The 18,027-nt window shown below is 51.5% G+C and overlaps 1 protein-coding gene across 1 annotated transcript in view; it reads left to right on the top strand.

Moving 5' to 3' along the window:
- CASQ2 (calsequestrin 2) overlaps positions 1-18,027 on the top strand; it is a 215,673-nt gene that overhangs the window by 32,770 nt on the left and 164,876 nt on the right. The window contains exon 2 of the mRNA XM_075334827.1: positions 3,347-3,431. Within this exon, the coding sequence (XP_075190942.1) occupies positions 3,347-3,431 (85 nt within the window). The remainder of the gene's footprint in view (positions 1-3,346; positions 3,432-18,027) is intronic.

Raw genomic sequence — 18,027 nt, 5'->3', positions numbered from 1 at the left:
GGGCCCAGTGTCTCTGTGCTGAGGATGGTGATTGCAGGGGCTGGCGCGCCCGGACGGACCGGGAGATGTTGGTGTACTCACTATTGAAGAAATCACACAAGTCTGTGGTAAACTAAGGTGCCAGTGGCCGGAACTCCGCGGCCAGGTGTATTCTGGTCCCTCGCCCGGGCTGATGGTCTGTGTCACTTTCCTCTGCACTATTTTTGTTTCTTGTGGACTTCCCGGTATGGAACACGGGAGCCCGCTCCCGATACTTCTATTGGGAGCCTTGCCCACTGACGCTGGCCCTTGAGATCTACCGGGCCCTGGCGGATGTGTGGCGCCCTGGACTAGCCAGGTAGTCACAGGTAGACCCCCTGCACCATCACCAGCCCCTAAAAAGGTGTAACCAGCCAACCTAAAAAAACTCAGAGTCACCCCTCTCAGGTCTTGACATTGACACCAGGGGAAGGAGCCATGCGGTTGGCCACGCCCACCGAGGAGTTCGGATAGCCTGAGACACAAAAGGAGAGCAGTAGCAGTGTGTCAACGTCTGTCAGGGATCTGGGTAGGAGCCCAGATACCCTGTGACCAGGAGGCAGACTGTGGTTGCCGCCTGCAGGAGCCGGGAAGACGGCTGGTGGAACCGTAAGGGACCGGGACAGGGTAGTGGCCCGTCGGTACCGAACCGGGGAGCCAACTGGAAACCGGAGCACCAGGAGGGGTACTCAGACCCAGAACGAGATCCAGAAGCCACTGGACCACGTCGAATTCACTGATTGAGGTCTGGACCTTAGGTCCTTTCCCATCCCAACACCCGAAAGATGGCAACAGCCCACTGAGGGGGATAGAAAGCCACCGCACAGGCAGAGAGATCCCACGGGCCAGCGCCTGCGGACAAACGAGTTCCCCGACACACATAAAGCCGGGGAGCGGACTACCATTGCTGAAGCATAGGCAGTAAAGTTCTACCACAGAGGTGCAGGAGAAAGGCGGGAACCACCAACCTGAGAAAGGGGCAAAGCGCAGCCGGCTGCGGGCACCGACCACCCTCCTTTTTGGTTTACCAGAGACTCCGGTGTATCTGTCATTGTGAGTACAACAGTGCCCTCGGGCCGCGCACCGCACCACACCATCTTGCCCGCACCTCACAACCACCGGGGCCCGGGACCATCACCCCCTGCCCACGGAGGGGTCAACACCAGGCTGCATAACATCGTCCCCAGGAGCCTAGTTAACGGCAGCGGTGGTGTCCACATTCACCACAACCCGTGGGTGGCGTCACGAACGTTCATCCTTAAACGCCATGGCCCCAGCCGTGAACCTTCCCCACCGAAGTCCCTACATGTAGCGTCAGCTTCCCTTCAGAGCGACGTGACCCCCGGGTCCAGGAGGAGCTCGAGCCACCCACGAAACGAGCCCGGATCCAAGCGGCTCAGCTGCGGCCGAGCGCGGGGCGGTACAGATGCCCTATCACCCGCAGTAGGCTGTTGTCTGCTTTTGGGACTTTGGTTGGGACAGGACCTATAATCCTGCCCTCAATTGGTTAATTAGCTAGGCCGTTGGTTCCGGTCCTGACTTCAGGGTCCCAGTACCCCCTCTTGTGCACGGTTTCCGGGTCAGTTCTCCGGTGTCGGTACCGGCGGGTTTCTACCATGTCCACCTCAGATCTCCGGCAGCCGTTTTCCCGTCTCCTGTCAGTCACTGACCACCGTCTGCCACCTAGCCAGTATGCCGGGGCTTCAACCCCGACACCTTTGCTCTCTGACTTCAGTTGCACTTTCTCCTCTCTCACTCCTACTCCTCTCCACTCCAACTTCAACTCAAAACAGAACTCACTTCTTTTTCCCGCCCCCGGGTTCTCTAGACCCCTAGGTGGGCATTCTCCATCCGCCTGGTCCCGCCCACTGGTGTGCCTGTCCTACCCTGGGGGGGGTGACTAGGGTTTTGTTGGCTTGGTGCAACCCTGTGAGGGAAGGTGTTATGCGGGGGCCTATTCTATGTGTGACTACCTGGGGCACCAGAGCGTCACAATGGATCCGGATGTTATACACTGGGGGAGGGGAGGAGTGATGAGGCCGGAAGTTATACACCGGGGGGAGGGGAGGAGTGATGGGGCGGATGTTATACACCGGGGGAGGGGAGGAGTGATGAGGCCAGAAGTTATACACCGGGGGAGGGGAGGAGTGATGGGGCCGGATGTTATACACCGGGGGAGGGGAGGAGTGATGGGGCCGGATGTTATACACCGGGGGAGGGGAGGAGTGATGGGGCCGGATGTTATACACCGGGGGAGGGGAGGAGTGATGGGGTGGATGTTATACACCGGGGGAGGGGAGGAGTGATGAGGCCAGAAGTTATACACCGGGGGGAGGGGAGGAGTGATGGGGCGGATGTTATACACCGGGGGAGGGGAGGAGTGATGAGGCCAGAAGTTATACACCGGGGGAGGGGAGGAGTGATGGGGCCGGATGTTATACACCGGGGGAGGGGAGGAGTGATGGGGCCGGATGTTATACACCGGGGGAGGGGAGGAATGATGGGGCGGATGTTATACACCGGGGGAGGGGAGGAGTGATGGGGCGGATGTTATACACCGGGGGAGGGGAGGAGTGATGAGGCCAGAAGTTATACACCGGGGGGAGGGGAGGAGTGATGGGGCGGATGTTATACACCGGGGGAGGGGAGGAGTGATGAGGCCAGAAGTTATACACCGGGGGAGGGGAGGAGTGATGGGGCCGGATGTTATACACCGGGGGAGGGGAGGAGTGATGGGGCCGGATGTTATACACCGGGGGAGGGGAGGAGTGATGGGGCCGGATGTTATACACCGGGGGAGGGGAGGAGTGATGGGGCGGATGTTATACACCGGGGGAGGGGAGGAGTGATGAGGCCAGAAGTTATACACCGGGGGGAGGGGAGGAGTGATGGGGCGGATGTTATACACCCTTGGCAATGTGACTGATGAAGAGCTCAGATATCAGTGATGGAGACCTGCGGCCCGTTCTTTTCTCCTTGGTGCCCCGATCTGCCATGTTGTCATGCTTGCACCACTACCACCATCTGTGGCACTTCCCGTTCTTGTAGAATGACTCTTCGCCTCCCCCCTCGTTCCTCCAATCTGACAGGATCATTTACCGTCCTAATTAACGAGGGGATCAGATATCAGAACGTTAATCCCAATCAGACCGGGTTACATGGCGCAATGCCTGGCATGTCCGCTCAGCTGCCCTGTGCCCTGGATGGCTGCCCAGCCCCGCAGCGGGTGACATGGTGTCATGGAGCCTCTGATTACAGACATGGGGCCGGGGATATCAGACCCTCGCACTCGGAACACGAGGCTCATCAATGTCATTTTCTCTTACAGTTGTCAGCGCAAGTTCTGGAGAAGAAAAATGTTGGATTTGGCCTTCTGGATTCTAAGAAAAATGCAAAAGTCGCCAAGAAGATCGGTAAATGTTATAGGATGTCTGTTGTGACGCCCCTGGACTATCAGGTCGTCACAGGGTACTGCACAATCTGCCCTTCCGTGCAATATCTACCTCCGTCTTGGTTCTGGGTCCCCAACTACATGGTGTTGCCTGCATCAGCTGATTAAATCCTAGGTACACTCTGCACCACACCCACCAGACACACCAGTGGACGGCTTGAATGGAATAGGGTCGCCCACCTACGGGGTTGGTAAGGGGAGGTCAGGAGTGTTAGAAAAAGAGAGAAGTAGTTTGGAAGTGAAGGAGAGAGGAGGTCAGGAGCCGGGCTCCTAGGGACAGTCTAGGTGGCAGACGGTGGTCTGGGCCTAGAGGAGCTGGACCCTCGGTTGCAGGGGATCGTGACAAAGGGGACGGAACTGTCGAGGAGGATAGCCGGCAGCCTTGTACCATCACCGGGCTGGGACCAAGGCACGATGGGGTACGTGAACCCTAGGTCAGGGAGTAGCTTCAGGCAACCTGACAATTCACCCGACGAGAACGGACCCTTCAAGATCCGCTCTCCACCCGCTCCAAAATCGAGGTACTAGCGCAATGAGGAAGATAGGACTTTCCACAAAAACGGTCCAGAAAATCCCAAGCGTGAACCCTCAGAGCAAGCTCCCACACAGCCATAATGGGGAGCGGGACTCGGCAAGTTCCATACTATCGGGACCAACCGAGAAGGTCACGGATCACCAGGCAGCACCATTGGGGACGGGACCCGAACTAAGCTCCCCTCAGCGGCAGCGGTGTCTAGAACTTTGGTTTATCCAGTTGTCGGTGTCAGTTTTATGGACTGAGTGAGTACGAAAGTGGCCCCTGCGCTTCCCACGGCACTCCCCAACACCATCTCCGAGTCCTGGGTCATGCCCCCTACCCGTGGAGGGTTCTAACACCTGGCTGCCCCCTTCTATCACCCCCGGGTACTCCCAACTGCAGCGGTGGTACTCCAAATTACCACATACCATGGGTGGCGTCACGAACTCTAACATAATCCCCTGTAAATACCCGCCTTTATCTGAGGGGCCGCACGACCCCCGGGTCCGGAGACCCCTCGAGACACCGCGGATCCGGATCCGAGCAGCCCGGCTGCTGACACAGGGGCGGCACACCCTCAGCGCAGAATGACTGTTCAGACCCAGCACAGGCGCTCGGTGCGTCATTTCAGGGCAGCTTCCCTCCCTCCATCTCCTCCGTCCTCTCTGCTTTGACTGATAGCTTTGCCTTCATAGAAACAGAGAAGGGGGAGACAGATGGAAAGCAAGAAGGAGCGACGAAGCACAGAAATGATGCACCGAGCGCCTGTGCTGGGTTTGTACGGTCATTCCGTGCGGACAGTGGCCCAATAAAGCCAAAAGATTATTCACTTCAAATGCAACTCCCAACATGTTCCTGTATGTGTGATGGAGATTGTGCATCGTCAGGGTCATGATGAATTCATAGATTGAGTCCTCAGTGTGATGGTTATTGTGTATCCACGGGTTATATTGACAGTATGATTGTGTATCCTCCGTGTGATGGAGATTGTACCTTCATGTTTATCCTCCGTGTGATGGAGATTGTACCTTCACATTATATCCTCCGTGTGATGGAGATTGTACCTTCATGTTGTATCCTCCGTGTGATGGAGATTGTACCTTCATGTTTATCCTCCGTGTGATGGAGATTGTGTATCCTCCGTGTGATGGAGATTGTGTATCCTCCGTGTGATGGAGATTGTACCTTCATGTTTATCCTCCGTGTGATGGAGATTGTGTATCCTCCGTGTGATGGAGATTGTACCTTCATGTTTATCCTCCGTGTGATGGAGATTGTGTATCCTCCGTGTGATGGAGATTGTACCTTCATGTTGTATCCTCCGTGTGATGGAGATTGTGTATCCTCCGTGTGATGGAGATTGTGTATCCTCCGTGTGATGGAGATTGTACCTTCATGTTTATCCTCCGTGTGATGGAGATTGTGTATCCTCCGTGTGATGGAGATCGTACCTTCATGTTTATCCTCCGTGTGATGGAGATTGTGTATCCTCCGTGTGATGGAGATCGTACCTTCATGTTTATCCTCCGTGTGATGGAGATTGTGTATCCTCCGTGTGATGGAGATTGTGTATCCTCCGTGTGATGGAGATTGTACCTTCATTTTTATCCTCCGTGTGATGGAGATTGTACCTTCATGTTGTATCCTCCGTGTGATGGAGATTGTACCTTCACATTATATCCTCCGTGTGATGGAGATTGTACCTTCATGTTGTATCCTCCGTGTGATGGAGATTGTACCTTCACATTATATCCTCCGTGTGATGGAGATTGTGTATCCTCCGTGTGATGGAGATTGTACCTTCACATTATATCCTCCGTGTGATGGAGATTGTGTATCCTCCGTGTGATGGAGATTGTACCTTCATGTTGTATCCTCCGTGTGATGGAGATTGTACCTTCATGTTGTATCCTCCGTGTGATGGAGATTGTACCTTCATGTTGTATCCTCCGTGTGATGGAGATTGTACCTTCATGTTTATCCTCCATGTGATGGAGATTGTACCTTCATGTTGTATCCTCCGTGTGATGGAGATTGCACCTTCATGTTGTATCCTCCGTGTGATGGAGATTGTACCTTCATGTTGTATCCTCCGTGTGATGGAGATTGCACCTTCACATTATATCCTCCGTGTGATGGAGATTGTACCTTCATGTTGTATCCTCCGTGTGATGGAGATTGTACCTTCATGTTGTATCCTCCGTGTGATGGAGATTGTACCATCATGTTGTATCCTCCGTGTGATGGAGATTGTACCTTCACATTATATCCTCCGTGTGATGGAGATTGTACCTTCATGTTGTATCCTCCGTGTGATGGAGATTGTACCTTCATGTTGTATCCTCCGTGTGATGGAGATTGTACCTTCATGTTGTATCCTCCGTGTGATGGAGATTATACCTTCATGTTTATCCTCCGTGTGATGGAGATTGTACCTTCATGTTTATCCTCCGTGTGATGGAGATTGTGTATCCTCCGTGTGATGGAGATTGTACCTTCATGTTGTATCCTCCGTGTGATGGAGATTGTACCTTCATGTTGTATCCTCCGTGTGATGGAGATTGTACCTTCATGTTTGTCCTCGGTGGGATGGAGACTGTACCTTCATGTTTATCCTCCGTGTGATGGCGATTGTGTATCCTCCGTGTGATGGAGACTGTGTACCTTCACATTGTATCCTCCGTGTGATGGGGATTGTACCTTCATGTGTATCCTCCGTGTGATGGAAATTGTGTATCCTCCGTGTGATGGAGATTGTACCTTCATGTTTATCCTCCGTGTGATGGAGATTGTACCTTCATGTGTATCCTCCGTGTGATGGAAATTGTGTATCCTCCGTGTGATGGAGATTGTACCTTCATGTTTATCCTCCGTGTGATGGAGATTGTACCTTCATGTGTATCCTCCGTGTGATGGAGATTGTGTATCCTCCGTGTGATGGAGATTGTATCTTCATGTTTATCCTCCGTGTGATGGAGATTGTGTATCCTCCGTGTGATGGAGATTGTACCTTCATGTTTATCCTCCGTGTGATGGAGATTGTACCTTCATGTTGTATTCTCGGTGTGATGGAGATTGTATCTTCATGTTTATCCTCCGTGTGATGGAGATTGTGTATCCTCCGTGCAATGGAGATTGTGTATCCTCCGTGCGATGGAGATTGTGTACCTTTATTTTTATCCTCAGTGTGATGGACATTGTGTGCCTTCACATTATATCCTCGCTGTGATGGAGATTATGTATCCTTAGTGTGTATCACAAAGTGACTGTAGGATAGTGAGGGACACTGGACTTCTATACTGTCCCTCTTGCTAGAGAACCCTTGGCTATCCCTAACTTCCGGATTACCACTAATGGTGGAGATGCTGATATCCTGTGCTTAACTATTCTCCTGACAAGAAATAAAGTGTCCCTCCTCTCAAGGAAAGGAAGGGGCAGGAGTGTGATGGCAACACAGATAAGACAGACAGGGAAAACCAAAACTCACACACTGCAAACTCACAAGAACAAACAGAAATATACTAAGGAGAAAAGCAAGAGCAGGAAGGCAGCAACAAAAGGACAACCAGGTTTAATACCACAACTACTCACAGCAATGAAGTTCTACAACCACCAGTACGTCTGGATCACAACACCTCACAACCAGTATAGAGAAGCTATAGCAGAAGCTATAGCTGGCATTAAAGAAAGTGTCCAGCCAGGATATATAGAAGGGGAGTTGAATGTGACTGGCTCTCTCACAGCATGTAATCAAAGGAGACTAACAAGCAGTCCAGCAGGTATTAACTCTTGCTAGCCTGCCTATCAACTATAAGTCTGTGGGTCGACATCAGAGTCTGCCTGTGCTGATCACAGACATAAGAGTAGTTAGCCGGCAGAGTGCCAGAATCTGTAGTCTAAAACGATCCTGACACCGCCATGACAGTCGGTGAGGTTTGTAAAATTCTCCTTGTGACAAACCACCCCCCCCCCTAAGAGCAGCCTTTGGACCCTCAGGACTCGGTATTTCTGGATGAAGGTCTCCTGATCAGGTGCTCAGCATGGATATCTGAGGCTGGTATCAAGTCCTTTCCTGTGGACCATAACCTCGCCAATGAACCAAATACTGCAACGAACGACGCACAAAGCGGTCTTCAACAGTTCTGGAAACCTGAACCTCTAATGATCCATGGACTAGGACTTCAGGCAGAGGTAGGGGAAGAGGGCTCCAGAAGAGACCTGGGAGATACACTATGGATTTGAAATGATGTCAGTAACGCCAGATGTAAAGCACAGGATTAATGATGGCAGCAATATTGTACGGACCGATAAACCGAGGCCCTAACTTCAGTGATGGTATCTTAAGCCTAATGTTTCTTATAGATAACCACACCAGATCTCCCACACACAAGTCCGGACCAGACCCACGTCTACAGTGTCACCCACACACAGATCCGGACCAGACACACGTCTACAGTCACCGACACACAGGTCCGGACCAGGCACACGTCTACAGTCAGCCACACACAGGTCCGGACCAGGCACACGTCTACAGTCACCCACACACAGCTCCGGACCAGACACACGTCTACAGTCACCCACACACAGCTCCGGACCAGACACACGTCTACAGTCACCCACACACAGCTCCGGACCAGACACACGTCTACAGTCACCCACACACAGGTCCGGACCTGGCACACGTCTACAGTCACCCACACACAGCTTCGGACCAGACACACGTCTACAGTCACCCACACACAGCTCCGGACCAGACACACGTCTACAGTCACCCACACACAGGTCCGGACCAGGCACACGTCTACAGTCACCCACACACAGCTCCGGACCAGACACACGTCTACAGTCAGCCACACACAGCTCCGGACCAGACACACGTCTACAGTCACCCACACACAGGTCCGGACCAGACACACGTCTACAGTCACCCACACACAGGTCTGGACCAGACCCACGTCTACAGTGTCACCCACACACAGATCCGGACCAGATACACGTCTACAGTCACCCACACACAGGTCCGGACCAGACCCACGTCTACAGTCACCACACACAGGTCCAGGCCAGGCACACATCTACAGTCACCCACACACAGATCCGGACCAGACACACGTCTACAGTCACCCACACACAGGTCCGGACCAGACCCACGTCTACAGTCACCCACACACAGGTCCGGACCAGACCCACGTCTACAGTCACCCACACACAGGTCCGGACCAGGCACACGTCTACAGTCACCCACACACAGGTCCAGACCAGACACACGTCTACAGTCACCCACACACAGGTCCAGACCAGGCACACGTCTACAGTCACCCACACACAGGTCCGGACCAGGCACACGTCTACAGTCACCCACACACAGGTCCGGACCAGACACACGTCTACAGTCACCCACACACAAGTCCGGACCAGACACACGTCTACAGTCACCCGCACACAGGTCCGGACCAGACACACGTCTACAGTCAGCCACACACAGGTCCGGACCAGACACACGTCTACAGTCACCCACACACAGGTCCAGACCAGGCACACGTCTACAGTCACCCACACACAGGTCCGGACCAGGCACACATCTACAGTCACCCACACACAGGTCCGGACCAGACACACGTCTACAGTCACCCACACACAAGTCCGGACCAGACACACGTCTACAGTCACCAGCACACAGGTCCGGACCAGACACACGTCTACAGTCACCCACACACAGGTCCGGACCAGGCACACGTCTACAGTCAGCCACACACAGGTCCGGACCAGGCACACGTCTACAGTCAGCCACACACAGGTCCGGACCAGGCACACGTCTACAGTCAGCCACACACAGGTCCGGACCAGGCACACGTCTACAGTCACCCACACACAGGTCCGGACCAGGCACACGTCTACAGTCAGCCACACACAGGTCCGGACCAGGCACAAGCCTACAGTCACCTACACACAGATCCGGACCAGACACACATCTACAGTCACCCACACACAGGTCCGGACCAGGCACATGTCTACAGTCAGCCACACACAGGTCCGGACCAGACACACGTCTACAGTCACCCACACACAGGTCTGGACCAGACACACGTCTACAGTCACCCACACACAGGTCCGGACCAGGCACACATCTACAGTCACCCACACACAGGTCCCCGGACCAGGAACACGTCTACAGTCACCCACACACAGGTCCAGACCAGGCACACGTCTACAGTCACCCACACACAGGTCCGGACCAGGCACACGTGTACAGTCAGCCACACACAGGTCCGGACCAGACACACGTCTACAGTCAGCCACACACAGGTCCGGACCAGGCACACGTCTACAGTCACCCACACACAGGTCCGGACCAGACACACGTCTACAGTCAGCCGCACACAGGTCCGGACCAGGCACACGTCTACAGTCACCCACACACAGGTCCGGACCAGACACACGTCTACAGTCACCCACACACAAGTCCGGACCAGACACACGTCTACAGTCACCCACACACAGGTCCGGACCAGGCACATATCTACAGTCACCCACACACAGGTCCGGACCAGACACACGTCTACAGTGTCACCCACACACAGGTCCGGACCAGACACACGTCTACAGTCACCCACACACAGGTCCGGACCAGACACACGTCTACAGTCACCCACACACAGGTCTGGACCAGACACACGTCTACAGTCACCCACACACAGGTCCGGACCAGGCACACGTCTACAGTCACCCACACACAGGTCCGGACCAGGCACATGTCTACAGTCACCCACACACAGGTCCGGACCAGGCACACGTCTACTGTCAGCCACACACAGGTCCGGACCAGGCACACATCTACAGTCACCCACACACAGGTCCCCGGACCAGGAACACGTCTACAGTCACCCACACACAGGTCCAGACCAGGCACACGTCTACAGTCACCCACACACAGGTCCGGACCAGGCACACGTCTACAGTCACCCACACAAAGGGCCTGACCAGGCACACGTCTACAGTCACCCACACACAGGTCCAGACCAGACACACGTCTACAGTCACCCACACACAGCTCCGGACCAGGCACACATCTACAGTCACCCACACACAGGTCCGGACCAGGCACACGTCTACAGTCACCCACACACAGGTTCGGACCAGACACACGTCTACAGTCAGCCACACACAGGTCCGGACCAGGCACACGTCTACAGTCACCCACACACAGGTCCGGACCAGACACACGTCTACAGTCAGCCACATGCTTAAACTTACAGCCGATGTCAAATGCTGTTGAACCTTCTCCCATGTAGATAATTATGATGAGACCAATTGGTCCTCCCCAGGTTCCCCTGACAAGTGCCCCTCCAGAAACGTACAGAACTGGGGATGACGACCATGGACATAAAAATGAGATATCCCAAGGGAATGGTGGTGATTATTGATGCCAAATTCAGTGAGAGGAAGGAACGAGGACTAGTGATGAGCGAGTGTAATCGTTACTATTCGCTACTTGCACAGATCGTACGGTATTCTGGTTACTCGTTATATTGCGAGTTCTTGTGTATTTGCCTCGCTATGTTCGGATGTCCCGCCCAGCAGGTTTGGCGCCTGATTTGCAGCCACTAAAGATGCTGGGCTTCTTAACCAATCACAGTTGTTGCATTACTTTGATTTGCTGGTCGCACAGAGTCATAGGGTCTATAAAAACCCTTCTGCTGCCATTTTGCGCACATTACATTGCCAGTGTGTCTCTTCAAGCGCTGCATACTCACTGATCACTGGCGCGGCTGTCACACTGCTCCCACTGCCTCTCATTTTTCTTCCCTAACTGCTCATTAGGCTCATAGATATTCACTGCTTTCCCAATCTGTGATTGGATGCAGTTGTCAGTCAGCGTAGGTGTGCATCTGACAGCAACCAATCACAGCCACCTGTGGGTGGGTCTATATCGAACAGTAAAACGAATAATAAAAAAAAAAACGACGTGCGGTCCCTGCTAATTTTGATACCAACCAAGATAAAGCCTCACAGCTGAGAGCTGGTATTCTCAGGCTGAGGAGACCCACTTTATTTGGTGCCCCCTAGCCTACAGATATCAGCCAGCAGCCACCCGAAAATTGCCGTATCCATTAGATCCGACAGTCCCGGGACTTTACCCGGCTCATCCCGAGTGCCCTGATGTGGTGGCAGTCAGAGTAATGAGGGGTTAATAACAGCACACAGTTGTCATCAAGTCCAGAAGTAGTGATGGGAAGGGTTCTATGAGGTCCCCCATCACTAATCTTATAAGTAAAAAGAAATACACAAACACCAAGAAAATCCTTCATTTGGAATAAAATACAAAAGGACCCTCTTTCACCACTATATTAACCCCAAAACACCCAGGTCCGACGTAATCCACACAAGGTCCCACGACGGTCCTGACTCTGCGATATCTGAGCCTGGAGAGACCGAAAACATGTCCGATCTCTCCAGGCTCTGGGAAACACTGACAAGAAGGACCCGGCTGGCAGCAGTGACATTATTCAGTTCATCGAAAGTCATACCCGGGTTCCCATGGTATGACCTCGGGTAACCAGAAGCATTCTGGCTTAAAGTGTGGGACCATGCCCCGCGCCCTGCCAGTACTTTAATAGTGACAGTGACGGCATGGAGGTGAGGGCTGCCCCGCACTCTTCGGACGGCATTGTCAGTGTCCTGTCCCGGCCCTCCCCAGCATCAACCTTATAGTGGTGCAGTCATAAGGATTGTGTGGTGGCAGCTTATGACTGCACCCCACTGAGAACATATCACAAAAATCAGAGAGGACGGAAGGCTTGTGGTGACCGCCAAAATACAGATTCCTAGACAGTGGTCTTTACAAGGTGTGCTGCATTTCATTATCTCCTGAGGTTCCAATCTATGGTGGGTTATGTAATGTAAGCCAGGGAAACCCTAATACCATATGTGCAGGAAGGCCATAATAACATAACATGACATCCGCTCTGAATACAGGACCCCTACACGGAGCTCCAGACCCTGTACCCGGAAAGCCCCCTGAGTAAGAGGTGAAGAATCAATGGCAAATGTCTGAACCGGATCAGATCTATATGAAGTGAAAGCTGCACACCAAATTCAGAGTAATATGAACAAGCATTTATAGTCATAGTTTTTAAGGTTGAAGGGAGACTCTAAGTCCATCTAGTTCACCCCGTAGCCTAACATGTTGATCCAGAGGAAGGCAAAAAACCCCAATGTGGCAAACAAGTTCCAATGGGGAAAAAATGTCCTTCCTTCGTCCACATCCGGCAATCAGACTAGTTCCCTGGATCAATACCCTGTCATAACATCTAATATACATAACTGGTAATATTACATTTTTCAAGAAAGGCGTCCAGGCTCTGCTTAAATGTTAGTAGTGAATCACTCATTACAACATCATGTGGCAGAGAGCTCCATAGTCTCACTGCTCGTACAGTAAAGAATCCTCGTCTGTGATTATGATTAAACCTTCTTTCCTCAAGACGTAGCGGATGCCCCCGTGTTCCAGTCGCAGGCCTAGGTGTAAAGAGATCTTTGGAAAGGTCTCTGTACTGTCCCCTCATATATTTATACATTGTGATTAGATCCCCCCTAAGCCTTCGTTTTTCCTGTCTTGGTATTGCAGCCCCCCCATTCCTCTAATAATCTTGGTGGCTCTTCTCTGCACCCTCTCCAGTTCAGCTATGTCCTTCTTATATATCGGTGACCAGAATTGTACACAGTATATAAGTGCGGTCGCACTAGTGACTTGTACAGAGGTAGAACTATATTTTTTTCATGAACACTTATACCTCTTTTAATACATCCCATTATTTTATTAGCCCTGGCAGCAGCTGCCTGACACTGGCCACTAAAGTGAAGTTTACCATCCACCCATACACCCAAGTCTTTTTCTGTGTCTGTTTTACCCAGTGTTCTACAATTAAGTACATAATCATAAATGTTATTTCCTCTACCCAAGTGCATGACCTTACATTTATCTACATTAAACTTCAATTGCCACTTCTCAGCCCAATCCTCCAATTTACATAAATCTCCCTGTAATATAAAATTATCCTCCTCTGTATTGATTACCCTGCAGAGTTTAGTATCATCTGCAAATATTGAAATTCTACTCCGCATGCCCCCAACAAGGTCATTTATAAATATGTTGAAAAGAAGCGGGCCCAATACTGACCCCTGTGGTACCCCACTATGAACTGAGACCCAGTCCGAGTACGTACCATTAATAACCACCCTTTGTTTCCTATCACTGAGCCAGTTTTTAACCCAGTTACACATATTTTCCCCTATCCCCATTATTCTCATTTTATGTACCAGCCTTTTGTGTGGCACCGTATCAAAAGCTTTTGAAAAGTCCATATACACAACCTCCACTGCATTTCCCTGCTCCAGGCCTGAACTTACCTCTTCATAGAAGCTGATCAGTGTGACAGGATCGATCCCTCATAAACCCATGTTGATCTCTGTCATAAGGTTATTTTTCTTGAGATACTCCAGTATAGCATCTCTCAAGAAACCCTCAAGGATTTTACCAACCGTAGAGGTTAAACTTACCGGCCTATAATTTCCCGGCTCAGTTTTTGTCCCCTTTTTGAATATTGGCACCACATTTGCTATGCGCCAGTCCTGCGGTACCGACCCTGTTATTAAGGAATCTGAGAAGATTAAATATAATGGTCTATCACAGAACTCAATTCCTGTAGTACTCTGGGGTGTAGCCATCCGGGCCCGGAGATTTGTCACCCTTAGTGATTTCGAGGCGGCGGCGTACTTCCTGCTGGGTTAAGCAGGTAATATTCAAGGGTGAATTTATGGTATCACTGGTCATGTCATCTGCCATGGCATTTTCTTGTATAAAAACCGTAGAAAAAAAGTCATTTATAATACATAAGGAATGAAAAATACAACTAGCCATATGAAAAATTGAAATGTGACATTGCATAACTGCTGAGATTACCGTGAAGTGGTTATGGGGCAGCAATGAATTGATCAATACATTAGCTAAATATCTCTTTTTTCAAATAATCCTCAGCAGTTCTGCTTGTCCATATTTCTCTGAATTTGGTGGGCAGCTTTCACTTCATATACATTGTGTATATTTTGGCTAGCACCCTGTTCACTTGAACCGGATCAGATAACGCCTTCAAATCCAACCCTGAGGAACGAGCAAACGGCTCATCCATCATGATTGCCCCTGAACCCCTGTCTAGAAAGACTGTAAAAGACCCCAAACCTTAACCCTGGTGAGTATTAACTATTGAGACGCCATTGTGGAGGATAAACGCCAGGTTGGGATCCCCCAAACCCAGGTAGACCCAGGTTGGGATCCCCCAAACATCCTGGGTGTAGGAGTTTTCCAAGTGCTATCTTTCCCTGGGCACCGGGGGACAGGCACTGATAGTGTCCCCTTTTGCCACAGAAAAAAAACCAGACTCCGACCCTCTTTAGTGGATTGGAGGTTTTCCCCCATGGGACGTCCCCAGAGCTGCATGGGCTCAGATGAGGCCTCTGCAGATAATACAGGGGCAGGGACACCTTCCCAGAAGATTTGGCGATCAATGCGTATTATCAAAGACATGGCACAATCTAAAGGAGGAGGAGTCTCATACATAACCAGCGCCTCCATTACCCTCTCGAACAAGCCCAGGAAAAACTGGCTTTTCAGTGCAGAGTTGTTCCACTGAGTGTCCGTGGACCATTGCTGGGATTCAGCGCAGTAATCCTCTGCTGGACGATTCCCATGTTGTAGTGAATGGATCTTAAACTCGGCTAATAGTTTTATATCCACATCATTGGAAAAAATGGAGTCTGCAGAAACCATTCGGTAATATTCTTCTTTATTTATATGTCACGCTGCACTAAGACGTGGCCCGGAGTAGTACAGCAGAGTCACCACAAGGTGGCAGCAGAGTAACGTCACACTCTACTAAGACGTGGCCTGGAGTAGTACAGCAGAGTCACCACAAGGTGACAGCAGAGTAATGTCACGCTGCACTAAGACGTGTCCCGGAGTAGTACAGCAGAGTCACCACAAGGTGGCAGCAGAGTAACGTCACACTCTACTAAGACGTGGCCCGGAGTAGTACAGCAGAGTCACCACAAGGTGGCAGCAGAGTAACGTCACACTCTACTAAGACGTGGCCCGGAGTAGTACAGCAGAGTCACGACAAGGTGACAGCAGAGTAATGTCACGCTGCACTAAGACGTGTCCCGGAGTAGTACAGCAGAGTCACCACAAGGTGACAGCAGAGTAATGTCACGCTGCACTAAGACGTGTCCCGGAGTAGTACAGCAGAGTCACCACAAGGTGGCAGCAGAGTAACGTCACACTCTACTAAGACGTGGCCCGGAGTAGTACAGCAGAGTCACCACAAGGTGACAGCAGAGTAATGTCACGCTGCACTAAGACGTGGCCCGGAGTAGTACAGCAGAGTCACCACAAGGTGGCAGCAGAGTAACGTCACACTCTACTAAGACGTTGCCCGGAGTAGTACAGCAGAGTCACCACAAGGTGACAGCAGAGTAATGTCACGCTGCACTAAGACGTGGCCCGGAGTAGTACAGCAGAGTCACCACAAGGTGGCAGCAGAGTAACGTCACACTCTACTAAGACGTGGCCCGGAGTAGTACAGCAGAGTCACCACAAGGTGACAGCAGAGTAATGTCACGCTGCACTAAGACGTGTCCCGGAGTAGTACAGCAGAGTCACCACAAGGTGGCAGCAGAGTTACATCACACTGTACTGACATGACCAGGAGTAGTACAGCAGAGTCACCACAAGGTGACAGCAGAGTAATGTCACGCTGTACTAAGACATGACCAGGAGTAGTACAGCAGAGTCACCACAAGGTGGCAGCAGAGTTACATCACACTGTACTGACATGACCAGGAGTAGTACAGCAGAGTCACCACAAGGTGACAGCAGAGTAACGTCACGCTGTACTAAGACATGACCAGGCGTAGTACAGCAGAGTCACCACATGGTGGCAGCAGAGTAACGTCACGCTGTACTGACATGACCAGGAGTAGTACAGCAGAGTCACCACAAGGTGACAGCAGAGTAATGTCACGCTGCACTAAGACGTGGCCCGGAGTAGTACAGCAGAGTCACAACAAGGTGGCAGCAGAGTTACATCACACTGTACTGACATGACCAGGAGTAGTACAGCAGAGTCACCACAAGGTGACAGCAGAGTAACGTCACGCTGTACTAAGACATAACCAGGAGTAGTACAGCAGAGTCACCACAAGGTGGCAACAGAGTAATGCCACGCTGTACTGACATGACCTGGAGAAGTACAGCAGAGTCACCACAAGGTGACAGCAGAGTAACGTCACGCTGCACTAAGACGTAGCCCGGAGTAGTACAGCAAAGTCACCACAAGTTGGCAGTAGAGTAGTCAGAGAGCCAAGTCAGCAACAGGAAGTCAAATCAATGTACGAGGGGTGAACGAGTCAGAAGCAAGCAAAGGGGTCAGCAGCAGAACGGTAATAGAGAAAGCCGAAGGGAGAGACAGAGCCAAGTCAGGGACAGGAGCGCAAGTCAAGTACCGGGAAGTCCAAACTACAAACAAAGGAATGACAAGCGGGACAGGGCCTAGAGAGGTCAGACAAACACAGGTTAGGTGGGAAAGGGTGCATGGCAGGACAGATTGGGTACCTCAACAGAGCCAGCTACACACACTGTAAGACATAAGACTATCACTGGGGCTGAACCAGAGGTGCAGCACCCAGAGAGTGTGTCCCAGAAACCAGAAAGAGGCAGGGAAAAATTAAACCCCTGACATGACCAGGCCGGAGCTGGAAGATACCACAGCGGCAGATACCAGCCTGGATCATGACATAATAAAGTCACACACAAGGGATGGGGAAGGGTATAAACACCTGACGCGTTTCGAGTGTGTGATGCCCTATTAATCATAGCTTACTCACTGTACATTTATATACAAAGAAACCAATGAACAATGAAATAAGCTGACGATGATCTCGCTGTATACACGTCATGTGGAGAAGGAAAAAAAACACCCGATCTGCA

The sequence above is a fragment of the Anomaloglossus baeobatrachus genome, chromosome 2 (assembly GCF_048569485.1).
Source record: "Anomaloglossus baeobatrachus isolate aAnoBae1 chromosome 2, aAnoBae1.hap1, whole genome shotgun sequence".
NCBI lineage: Eukaryota > Metazoa > Chordata > Amphibia > Anura > Aromobatidae > Anomaloglossus > Anomaloglossus baeobatrachus.
Note: the sequence above shows the minus strand (reverse complement) of the source record. Positions and strands in the feature narration are given on the sequence as shown.